This window comes from Cyanistes caeruleus, chromosome 25, assembly GCF_971803275.1.
Source record: "Cyanistes caeruleus chromosome 25, bCyaCae1.hap1.1, whole genome shotgun sequence".
NCBI classification, from domain to species: Eukaryota; Metazoa; Chordata; class Aves; order Passeriformes; family Paridae; genus Cyanistes; species Cyanistes caeruleus.
In genome coordinates this window covers 722,476-734,420 of record NC_141725.1, presented here as the reverse complement: position 1 = coordinate 734,420, position 11,945 = coordinate 722,476, and the positions used below count along the sequence as shown (strand labels likewise).

The 11,945-nt window shown below is 45.0% G+C and overlaps 1 protein-coding gene across 15 annotated transcripts in view; it reads left to right on the top strand.

Moving 5' to 3' along the window:
* The first annotated feature begins 1,621 nt into the window (after positions 1-1,621).
* Positions 1,622-11,945, top strand: part of RANBP3 (RAN binding protein 3) — a 58,389-nt gene continuing 48,065 nt past the window's right edge. For 3 of the 15 annotated variants that reach the window (XM_086862776.1, XM_086862775.1, XM_086862785.1), the window contains exon 1: positions 1,952-2,370. In XM_086862776.1, the coding sequence (XP_086718902.1) occupies positions 2,233-2,370 (138 nt within the window). In that variant the 5' untranslated portion in view covers positions 1,952-2,232. Of the gene's footprint in view, positions 2,371-11,945 lie in introns of all 15 variants that reach the window. The other 12 variants (XM_023942789.2, XM_023942787.2, XM_023942786.2 and 9 more) reach the window with 12 other exon arrangements.

Below are 11,945 nucleotides of genomic sequence, written 5' to 3'. Positions count from 1 at the left end.
CACAGTACACCCCCCCACCTCTGTGCTGGGCTGATTCCCCCAGCATGGGCAGCAGGGGAGGGGAGGATTCTGCCCCTCTGCCCCACTCAGGTGAGATCTCACATGCAGAGTTGCCTCCAGCCCTGGGGAGCAACATCAGGAGGACATGGAGCTGCTGGAGCCAGTCCAGAGGAGGCCATGGAGCTGCTCCAAGGGCTGGAGTCCCTCTGCTCTGGGGACAGGCTGGGAGAGCTGGGGGTGCTCACCTGGAGAAGAAAAGGCTCTGGAGAGACCTCAGAGCCCCTTCCAGTGCCGAAAGGGGCTCCAAGAGAGCTGGAGAGGGACTTTGAAAAGGAATCTAGAATGACAGGACAAGTGGGAATGACTTCCCACTGCCAGAGGGCTAGATTAGGTGGGATACTGGGGAGAAATTATTGGCTAGTAGAAATTCCTGGCACAGGTTGCCCAAAGATGTGGCTGGCCCACCCCTGAGTGTTCAAGTCCAAGTTGGATGTGGCTTGGTGCAACCTGGTCTAGAGGAAGGTGTCCCTGTCTACAGCAAGGAGGGGAATGAGATGGGCTTTAAGGTTCCTTGGAACCCAACCCATTCTGATTTTTTTTTTTCTAAATTAGTGTCATTCATTTATTTTTACCAAGTTTTGTTAGTTCTGCTGTTATATTCCTCATGGACAATTCTCCTAGCAGGCAAACCAGATGGTTTCAAATGGTACTTGCAAAAGGAATCAGGAGCCTGGCCCTTGGATTCTGCCTTATGCTGGTATGATAGCTTGTGAGGGATGTAGTCAAATGATGGGCACTGTGCATGCTGTTGTTAAATGAGCCTTGAAGCAATCATTAGGGGTAAGATGAGAATCATGAATTGCTCAGTTTCTACTGCCTGTGCCAGCTGCTATTGATTAACGCATAGAGACTGAGACCACGTAGTCAGGGGAGCCCTGGTGCTCCGAACAAAGCAGCCAACAAAATATGGGGCACCATCAAGGAAATGAGAGCACTAGCATGGTTACACACTGTACTCTTTGGACAGACCCTCTGTGACCATGTAACACTCAGGTGCACCTACGTTTTGAGCAGTGTGGACTTCTGTAGAGCAAGATGTCATAACAGTAAACACAGATGTATGGGATAGAGCAGCATCTTTCCAAAAAGAGATTTGTAGTCTGGAGAAAAGGCTTGGAAAGGTATGATCCATGACCGAAGTGAATGGTATGAAGCTGTGTCATGGGAGGTGCAGGTTGGATATAAAGCAAAGGATCCCCCAGAGGGTGGTCAGGCACTGACCAGGCTCCCCACAGCAGTGGTCACAAACCCAAGGCTGTACGAGCTCAAGGAGCATTTGGACAATGCTCTCAGGACCAGGGTGGGATTGCTGGGCTGTCCTGTGCAGCGCCAGGAGTTGGATTTGATTCTATTCTGGATATGAGTCAATGTTCAGGCTGACAGCATCCCAGAGGAGCTATGTCCCAGTGCAGGTACTGCACGGGGATTGCTGCCCCGTGACCGGCCCGGGCTGCGGCACTGTGAATGCAGGACGTGGCACCAGCAGCAGCTCATGGCTTGCCCACTTGGGCGCCGCAGCCACGGGAGGAAGTGCGGAGAGCCGCGCACGGGACGGAAACCCGCGCGTAACTGGCCGACGGCCGCGGCTGCCATGGTGTACATGCCGCGCGGGCCGCAGGGACCGATAGGGCCCACGGGGATGCTGCCCAGACCGGCCGCCTGGCGCTGCGGAACCGGTTAAGAACCCACTGGGAACCAACTGGGCACCGCGCGCAGCTCGCGAGTCCGCCGGGCCGGCCCCTCCTCCGCGCACGCGCGGGGGTGGCTCGGGGCGGCCGTAAATCGGGGCGTGCGCGGCGTGCGGGTCCCGCAGCGAGCGGTGCCGTCCGGTTGCGCGATGCATTGTGGGCGCGGCTGAGGAAGTAAAATGGCGGACCTGGCAAACGAAGGTAGGCGGGAGTTGCAGGCGTTGCTACCCTGGCCCATAGCGGCCCCGCGCTGCTGTGGGCCCCGGCGCGGCCCGGCGAGGCCCGGCGAGGCCCGGCGATCCGCGTTCAGGGCCGTGTCCGGGAGCGCCACCTCCCCGCGGTCTTCCTGGTCCCAGTGGGGCCAGCGGCCGGACAAAGGGAGCGCCTTGGGCGGGCCACCGTGCTGTCCGCGAGGCGGGGACGGACGAAGCTAGGTTGGGACCTGCGTCCTTAGGTGCTTCCCGCGGGTCGCTGCTCCCTGGACATGGACACCGGGCCCGGTGCAGTGCGCGGGCCCTGGAGCGCGGCAGCGAGCGCTGCGTCTCGGCCCTGGCTCAGCCTCTTTGTGCGCCGCCTTGTCCAGTTGCTTTTTGAAGTTGTTGTCCACAACTTTCGCACCACTGTAAATCTTTCTTTTGCTTACAGTCATGTTAATATTTTCTTTAGTTAAAACGATTAATAGAAGGGCTCTGTAAAACAAGGTGGGATACCATAGTAGTATTGTATTTTCTTGAGCTGAAATCATCAGAGTTCTGCTAGTAAACTGGCTTCACGTTTTTCTGAAGAGCTTTAGGAGAACCTGGACTGCAGTATTGCAGTATTTGGGTATTCTGCCCCAAGGTGTGTACAGTGGTGTTTTAAGTGGCAGTGGGTATCTATATTTTGCCTTGGGGAGTAACAAATGTCTCTCGGTGTTTTGGCAAAAGCTAGTTTGCCCTGCTGTCGCTGTTTCTCATAATTTCTCTCAGCTAATGGAAGAGGGAAAGAAATACCCAGAGGGAGGTGAATGGAAGCACGTGTGAGGCCCCTTCTTTAAGGATTGTTTCTTACTTTTGAACTCTGTGTCAGTGGCAATTACTGTTCTGATATTAATGTTAAACAACAGGAAGCAAATAAATGTTGTAGGTGCAGCCTTTGAAGATGAAGCCTACAAACAGCTAACAGTACTATTACACTTAACAAATCCTGTGATGCGGCATGTCTTAGGCTGTTGACTTCAAGACTCAAGATGAATTGTCAGTGCCTGAGGAGGCATGATAAGTGGTCTCAAGAATAGTAGTAGGCAAATCTGTTATGCAATTTGTGAGAAGCTTAATGTCAGTATTTAATTTATATACTGCCATTATAATCACCTTATAATAAATTTTAATGAGTTCTTCTATTCTCTTAGAACAGAAGCTTGGCAATAGCTATCTTAAGTCATGCAAGCCCCTCACTTTACCTCCCCTTTCTGCTGCTTAGAGTTTACCAGTATTTATTACATCTTTTGATGATGACTTGTTGTGTATTTCTATCTCTACTTCTGTTTTTCTGCAGGGTCTTATAGACTGTCTAGGATAGCAAGGGGGAGTGTGATCCCATCCTTATGACCCTTTCCTGCCTCCAGAGACTTACCTCACCTGTAAACATCTTTAGTTTATATTCACCAGTCTTCCCAGAGTTGTCCCCTTCAGCTGTTGCTGTTCTGCTGCTTCTTGCAGTAAGAATGTGATACAATCTTTCCTCAGACGAAGCAAGATCAGCTGCTTTGGAACTGTTGTCTCCTCCTTCTAATATCATAAGATATTAGATAGACTGTTATTAGATATAGATATTATATAGATAGATAATTAATTATAGATACTATATAGACTGTTGCTAGTTTTGTTCCCTTCAGTTCCATATTTGAGGTGTATGTTCTTTGTGTAACAGTGGAAATATATGCGCTTCCTGGAATTTGCATCTTTCTGCTGAAACTTGGAGAATTCTTTTGTCTTTCTACTTGGCTTATTTGCGTTCTGTTATGGCAAGGATCTTCTCAGATTACTGTTTTCTCCTCATACTTAAACACATCAGTTAGTTTTATTTTTCCATTGTTTAGGTGAATACTTTACTTCCTCGTGCCCAGATATTTTCGCCAAAATATGTCAAGTAACTATTTTGGTACTGATAATTCTTTGACCTTCTGCTTCATATTGGTCTTCTGTTGTTCATGGCATTTGATAGCTCAATGTTCATGTTCACAGAAAAGTGTGATTACAGCAGAGTTCTTAAGTAAGGTTCCTTAATTTTGATTGATCTGTACAACAGTACTGTCTCAATCATACTTGGTTGTGAGGTGTGAAGCTAATTATACATACTACTATGACACCTAGTAGATACAAGTACCTAGAATGAGGTTTCAGTCATTCTTGCAGACTGTTTTTGTTTGGCATGTTTAAACAGTAGGTTTTATGGTAGAGATTGTCTTCGTGGGTGACTTAGGTACTAGAAATCCAGACTTGGTGCCACGTACATCTGTGATGTGGCGAAAACTTGTTCGACTTGGGCCACAAGAGTACGCTTCTGCTTTAGCAACAATGAAGCGGGATGACCAGGAGGAGACCGTGCTGGATATGGTGAAGAAGCTCCTAGCATATGCAGATACTGTGCATGGCCTCATACAGGCAACAATTGCAGCTATGGGAACATGTATGCAAAACTTCCAAGACAAAATGGAGGAGAATCTCAAGAAACTCAGGGAGGACCTTCTTCCAGTCTTGACGGTACAGACTGTTGTCTGTCCATGCAGGTGAAACTCAAGGTTTTAACCTTTTTTACCTTTTTACCTTTTGATTACTGCAACAAACCTTTTCCTGGCCTTGAAAACTAGAGTTTCATGCTGCCTGTGTCCTCTCATCTTACTAATGCAAAGCACTTTCAACGTGTAACTTTTACCATGGCACCTGTCTTTCATTGGTGTTTCTGTTTCCAACAGTATATTAGCTATCTTTACCTTCTAGATTCTGATGTCTCTTAGACTATTGAATGTTTTACATCACTGCTGAGCTGTCAGTACTGCCTCCAAGTAACCATTTTACTAATGTCCTTTGCAGTTTCAAACTGTTTTAATGGATTTTCTTTCTGTGATGCATTTCTTCAAAGCTTCAAGCATTTCCTCTAATAATTACTTATTTTTTTCATTTTTATTGTTCCTCAAATCTTTTTCATCCACCTATCCTAGTGAGTAGGTAAAACTGCTCCCCTGCCTCTTAATATAGGAGTGATGACCTACCTTATCTTGACGGAAGAAGGTTGTTGGTTTAAGGGAGTCCTCTACTTCATAGAAGTGGGCTAAAAGATGAGGTAGTCACAGTGTCACTTTCCAAAGAAGTTTGTACAATGAAGTTTCCTAGAACAGATCCTGGTCTTGGCTTTGCCTGACATGGTGGGAGACGAGCTATTAAGTGTGAAGCTAATGAAGAGGAGGAGAGAGAAACTTCTCCCTAGCTGTGTGAAGTTTGGTTGACTTTGCTGCAAACATTTAGTGACATTGTGATAAAGGTTTTGGGGACTGTAATTTTGAGGGTGATTATTGAAAACCAGGATTTTAGACTGGTGAGCACAATTGTTAATGGCACTAATGTATAAAGTAGTTACTGAATGTTCTTAGAAACTTTCTTTGAAGTCTTTGGTACTTCATTGCCACATGTGTTAAGTGTCAGTTTTAAGACAATCCAGCTAGAATACTAAAGAGAACTAGCACCTTCCTGTTGGTCCCATATATTTATGGGAATCTGAATGCTTTTCTCATTAACTTGCAGCTAATACACAACTAGTAATTTGCTTATCTATAACTTACTGCTGAAGCTGCACTTTTAAGACAACAGGATCCCCTTGTATGGGGAATTAATTACTTTATCTTTTTAGTGGCTGAAAGGTGATACAAATTTTTCTCAGGACTAAAATTTGATGGATGTGTTCACATTTCCCTTTCAGGAAGTGTCTGCAACTTACTGACTTTATGAAATTGCTGAGCATACAGTTCACAATCATAAGAGGTTTACTGTATGTAACTGCCTTAAGTTAGTTGGAGGCTAGAGAGCAGTGGTGCAGGAAGGGACCTGGGGGTTCTGATCAATGGCAAGTTGGATCTGAGTCAGCAGTGTCCTGGAACCGGGAGGGCCAAACATGTCCTGGGGGGCATCAGGCCAACTGGGCAAGGGAGGGGGGATTATGTCTTTCTGCTCTGCACTGGGGCAGCCTCACCTTGAGTTCTGGGGGCAGTTTTGGGCACCACAGTTTAAAAAAGACATTAAGCTAATAGTGAGTGCCCAAAGAAGGGCTGCAAGTACGGGGAAGGGTCTAGAGGGGAAGCCACATGAGGAGCTGCTGAGGGCACTTGGTTTGTTCAGCCCAGAGGAGACTGAGTGGAAACCCAATGCAGTCTTCAACCTCCTCATGAGGGGCAGGTACCAGTCTCTACACTCTCATGACCAATGACAGAGCTTGAGGAAACAGCATCAATCTGAGTCAGGGGAGGTTTAGCTTGGATACCAGGAAGAGATTTTTCACCCAGAGGGAGGTTGAGTATATAACACTTCTCAGGGCAGTGGTCATGGCACTAAGCCTGAGTTCAAGAAGTGTTTGGACAATGCTCAGTCACTTGGTGGCCTTTCTGGGGTGCCCTCTGCAGGGCCAGGAGTTGGACTCAATGTTCCTAATGGGTCCTTTCCAACTCAGCCTATTTTATGATTTTATGAAATACATAGAAGATGAGCAAACTGAAGTAGCTCCTTTCAGACTAATCAATATCATTTCTTTACCAGACCTGTAGGATGGTGACATTGCTTCTGTGCTGTTTCGGTGGTGGGGGGATGCAAAGGATTGGGGATTGCCCTGATTGTTCATTCTGCTTGTCTCATGATAGATTTTGGACAGAGGAACATCTGCTGTTACTTTGAGGGAAGATGTCACATTCACCACTGACTAGTCTGCAGAATCTAGAAACAAATTTTTTTTCCCCCCCCTCATGGTGACTTCAAATGGATTAGTGGGTGCAAAGTTAGGCTGAGTGACTTGTCCTAATAATTTATACCTAGGCAGCACCATAAAGATCTATTTAATTGATAAGACAGAACTATCTAAATGCTTTAATACTTCTTGTTAACACTTTTTTGGTTTCTTTATATATATTTTATCTACATTACAAAGTAGTTGGCTTGCCTTATGGCTTTGTTTTTCCTCATATGAAAATAAGCTACTTTTTTATTTTCTGACTTGTAACATTTGCAGAAGTATCTTTTCCCCATGTCAGTTCTATTCATCATGACATCACTTGTGAAGTCTGACCATGAATTATCCAGTTGTGTTTCTTATTCTTTCTGACATGAAGTATGGCTGGATTTTGCTTGTGGAGGTCTTTCTGCAGATAAGCTCTTAGTGGCAGCTTGCTCTTTGCTCTGAGTCTATTGTTAGCTATTGAAAGAGAATCTTGTGTTATCAACACCTTTTGAATTTTATAGTGCCACAAATTGTCTGTATCTCTTCATATGTTACGTTTAGCATGTTTATTCTGCTCTTCATAATGTAAATGGTGAAAAAATCCCCAAGAGCATTTATTGTGGCCTGCAATGTTCCAATAATCGTATTTAAATCTATCTTTGAACTTTTTATTTTCTTGACTCTTAGGTGTTTCACAAGTGATAAATTACCACTCTGAGTATTTTCAGTCAGTTAACAGCGTTATTGCTCTTCTTTTTAACACTCATTCATTGTTCACAGGTATGCCTTTTCTCTCAGGTGGTGTATTACATAGAGTTACAGCTGGAGTAGCTATTCCAAATTTATATGCTTTTGGTGTCGAAGAGTGCTTGAAATTGGAAGTAAGGACTTGCTTGCCAAGAAGTTGCGCTGTAGGTTGTTTTTTTTCCTGCCTCATGTTGTTTTCCATGTAATCAAGCACTATTCCATTTCTAAGTGTAATTTGGAGTGAATTTAAAAAGAAAAAAATGTTTGAAACGTTGTAGTTCTCAACTATAAAAATAAATTCTTGTCCTAATGTGGCTACAGCAGATCTGGTGAGGTCTTGAAAGTTGTTTCCATGACATGGTTCCTTCTAAAATTTAAAGTTTAACATAAATCACTGAGATAAGCGTGTCCTGTGAAGAGAGTGGGAGTGTTCAGCCTAGATGAAAGAAGTCTTCAGAGAGGCACATCTGGATTGAATCAGGGTCTCTCAGGAGGTTATTAGACAGAACCAGGCCCATCAGAGTGGTGTATATTGAAAGGACAAAGACAAAAGGTAAGAGGTGGAAAGGTATGTTCAGACTGGAAACAGGGAAAAGGTTGGGTTTTTCTGGTGGTGGTAGGTTTTTTTTTTTTTCACTGTGAGGGCAGTCAAGCAGTAGGGAAGAGATTACCCTGCTTAGCCTCCATCCTTGGATGTTAACCTGATTAACCTGGCCTGACATCATAACTGACCTTACTTGAAGCAGGAGATTGGACTAGAGACATCCAACCTCATTTATGGTGTGTCCCTATGGTAGAGGCCTAATGGGCTCAGAAGTGAAGAAGGTGACTGCTTATCTGGCCCTTGTAGCTGCTGTGCCATGTAGTATACTCTATGAGCCTGAGAACTCTACAGAGATAAACACTTCTGCAGGTGTTCCTTTCTATTTTTATAAGAACCCATGGTTTGGGTTGGAAGAGACCACTGAAGACACCCACCCCCCCACCCCCACCCCCCAACCTCCCAGTGTTCAGGAATACCTTCCACTAGACCAGGTTGCTCCAATTCCCATCCAGCCTGGCCTCGAATATTGCCTGGGATGCCGTCCAGAGGTCCATGAAGTAACCTGTGCCAGGGCCTCACCACCCTCACAGGGAAGAATTTCTTTCTAATATCTCATCTAAATTTACCTTCTGTCAGTTTGAAGCCATTCTTCCTTGTGCAAAGTCCCACTTCTGTGGAGCCCCTTTAGGAAGGGGCTCTGAGGTCTCTCCAGAGCCTTTTCTTTTCCAGGTGAACACCCTCAGCTCTCCCAGCCTGTCCCCAGAGCAGAGGGACTCCAGCCCTTGGAGCAGCTCCATGGCCTCCTCTGGACTGGCTCCAGCAGCTCCATGTCCTCCTGATGTTGCTCCCCAGGGCTGGAGGCAACTCTGCATGTGAGATCTCACCTGAGTGGGGCAGAGGGGCAGAATCCTCCCTTCCCCTGCTGCCCATGCTGGGGGAATCAGCCCAGCACAGAGCGGGGGGGTGTACTGTGTGCCAGTGCCCATGGCCAGGGCATGTTGAGCTTCTTATCCACCTGCACCCACAAGACCTTCTCCCCATGCCTTTCCTCAATCCATTCTCCCCTCAGCCTGTGTTTGTGTTTGGGATTGCCCTGACACACGTGCAGGAGTTGCATTTGGCCTTGTAGACATTCATAAGGTTTGCACAGTCCCACCTCTCCAGCCTGTCTGGATGACATCCCTTCCCTCCAGAGTATCAGCCACACCACACAGCTTGGTGTCATTGGCACCACATTCTTGTGGGTGCTCTCAATCCCACTGTTCAAGTCGCCAACAGAGATATTAAGCAGTGCTGGTCCCAAACTTGGTCTCCACTTTGACAGTGAGCTATTGACTGCAACTCTGAGTGCAGCCACCAGCAAATTCCTTATCCAGGGAGCCGTCTGTCTGTCCAATTTGGAGACAAGGATCTCCTGTGGGACAGTGTCAAATGTTCTGCACAAGTCTAGGTAGACTGTCAGTTGCTTTTCCCTTGTCCACCAACACTGTAACACAATCACTGAACCATATTTGTCAGGTGTGGTTTGCTCTAAGTGAAGCCATGTTGGCTCTTGCCAATCACTGTTATTTTCCACGTGCCTTAGCACAGTTTCCAGGAGGGTCTGCTCCATGATTTTGCCAGGCACAGAAGTGAGGCTGGCCAGCCTGTAGTGCCCCAAGTCTGCCTTTTCTCCATTTTTGTAAAGGGGGGTTATATTTCCCCTTTTCCAGTCACTGGGAACTTCCTCAGATGGCCTTGACTTCTCAATGAATGGAGAATGGCTTAGACACTTCCTCTGACAATCCGTTAGGACTCATAGATGCATTTTATCAGTGCCCATGGACTTGTGCACCTTCAGCTTCCTTAGATAGTCTCAAGCCTTTTCCTATAGCAGGTGGTCCTTCATTCTGCCAGTGCCTGCTGCTTTCCCCTTTTATAACTTGGGTGGAGTGTTTGGAGCAGTTCTTTTGGAACACGGAGTCAAAGACATCATTGAGTACCTCAGCTCTCCATATCCACGGAAACCAAGTCTCCTGTTTCCTGCTGGAGAGGGCCCCCAAGCCTCTCTTTTATCTCTTTTCCCCAGCCTTTCTTGTATCACCAATGTACCTACAAAAGCTTTTCTTGTTGCCCTGGACCCCTTGGATTTTTTGTCAAGGAGTCATTTCATGCTGCAATAAAGGTCTGACACCTTGTGGCTGCTAGAGGTGCACCTGCTGCAGTGGTTGCATTCATGTGAGTGGATGTTTTGCCTAGCTGTGGAAAATGTGGTTGCCAGGAGAGTTTGCTACAGATACTAGTGGTCACACATCTAGGTTAAAAATCTCATAGTAAATAGTATATATGACTTGAAGATTATATATCTTCATGAGCTATGGAGGTAGTATTTTCTGTTTCTGCATCCTGATTTCCACAGCTTTTAATAGTATATGTTTTTCTGACAGCACATAGGGCATTTATTGATAGTTAATGACTTGATGGTAAAATATGTTAAAGAAATTTAGCCTGTGAAATCCAGCTCTTGGAGGTTTTTGTAGTTATTCTTGCAGGTTGAAATACCTGCAAAGTGAATAAACTGCAGGAATGAGTTCTGTGGATTCAGCTGGTTTTCAGTTGTGGATTCAATTTGATTTGACAGCCTAAAACCATTCAGGTTTGTATGATTCCAGATCTTGAGATTGGAGAGGTACCGTCTCTGATGCTAATTATTGAAGTTTGTTTTCCTTTTTACATGCTTGGACTCTACCTGAACATCTTTATCAATGCCAACTTAGAAACATGGCAAAACAAAGATCTGGAGAAATGTCGATTTTCTAACTGTCTTCTTCTCTGAAGAAAAAAAAAGAAGTCTAATCCTCAATTTTTAAGAACTATGTACTCTGACTGCTCATCTCCTGTTGAAGGAGAGCTCATATTCTCTTACATGAATTCTACCTGAAGTTTGAAGGTTGAGGGTTTTTCCTTCATATATCATGCTTTATTTTCTTTATAAGTTGCTGACAGGTTAGTGGACCTGGCAGATCCATTTTACCATAGGTCATTCCTCAGACACCCTGCTTAACAAAAGCATGCTTGAGAACATGACCATCTGGCCCAGAGGTTGACTAGTACAAATAACAGTGGAACTCTTCTTTTGAACCAGCATTTGACTAAAAAAACCAAAGAGCTACCTAACATCTGCAAAACTAAAACCTAGTATGTGTGTTCTTCTGTTGATGGAAACATGGTATGTGTAAGTGCTTTTGTATGAAAGGCATGAAATGGTAGAGAGCTTTACATAAATGCATTTAAAAACATAACTAGAAATAGGAACCAAAAGCAGGAGCTGGACGTTTGAATGGGAAATTTGACACTAGAATTTTTTACCAAGTGCAGAAATGGATAATTGAGGGCAGTAATACTTTGCTTTTGATGCCTTCAATGAAAATGGTTAACCAAAATTTAAATAAGGCTTAGAAAAATATGCAGTATTTAATGATGGTAGTCAGATTAGGCAATCCAGTGATCCCTTCTTGCCTTGGGCTAGAATTAGGGAGATATTTCTAGCACTGTGTTCTTGTTGCAGACTTCAGAAAGGACAAAATGAACAAGTGTTCCCTGTGTCTGTTCCTGAGTAAGCACTGGTACAGTTGTTAGCTCTGAGTGCCTGTTGTCTCATCGTCCTTCCTGACCCTGTCAGTTTGCCTCACAGTCAACAAGATCAGTAGTGAAATTCTTGGACCTTGAATACTGGATGACTGTGTTCCTTCAGTGCACGAAGACTATCAAATCTTGCACCAGTATTCCCTTTTTCAGGTGTATTAACAGGCCTGGCTGTAGTTTGCTTTATTAGATCCTTTTGCCATTCTCATTTGTCATAGCTGGATGCAATGTCAAATAGTTGGAGTTTTTTCACTCTATTTTTGTTCTTTTTTCTTTCATCTGTTTCTTTTTTTCCTGGGAGCTTTCTGCTGTTCTGGACA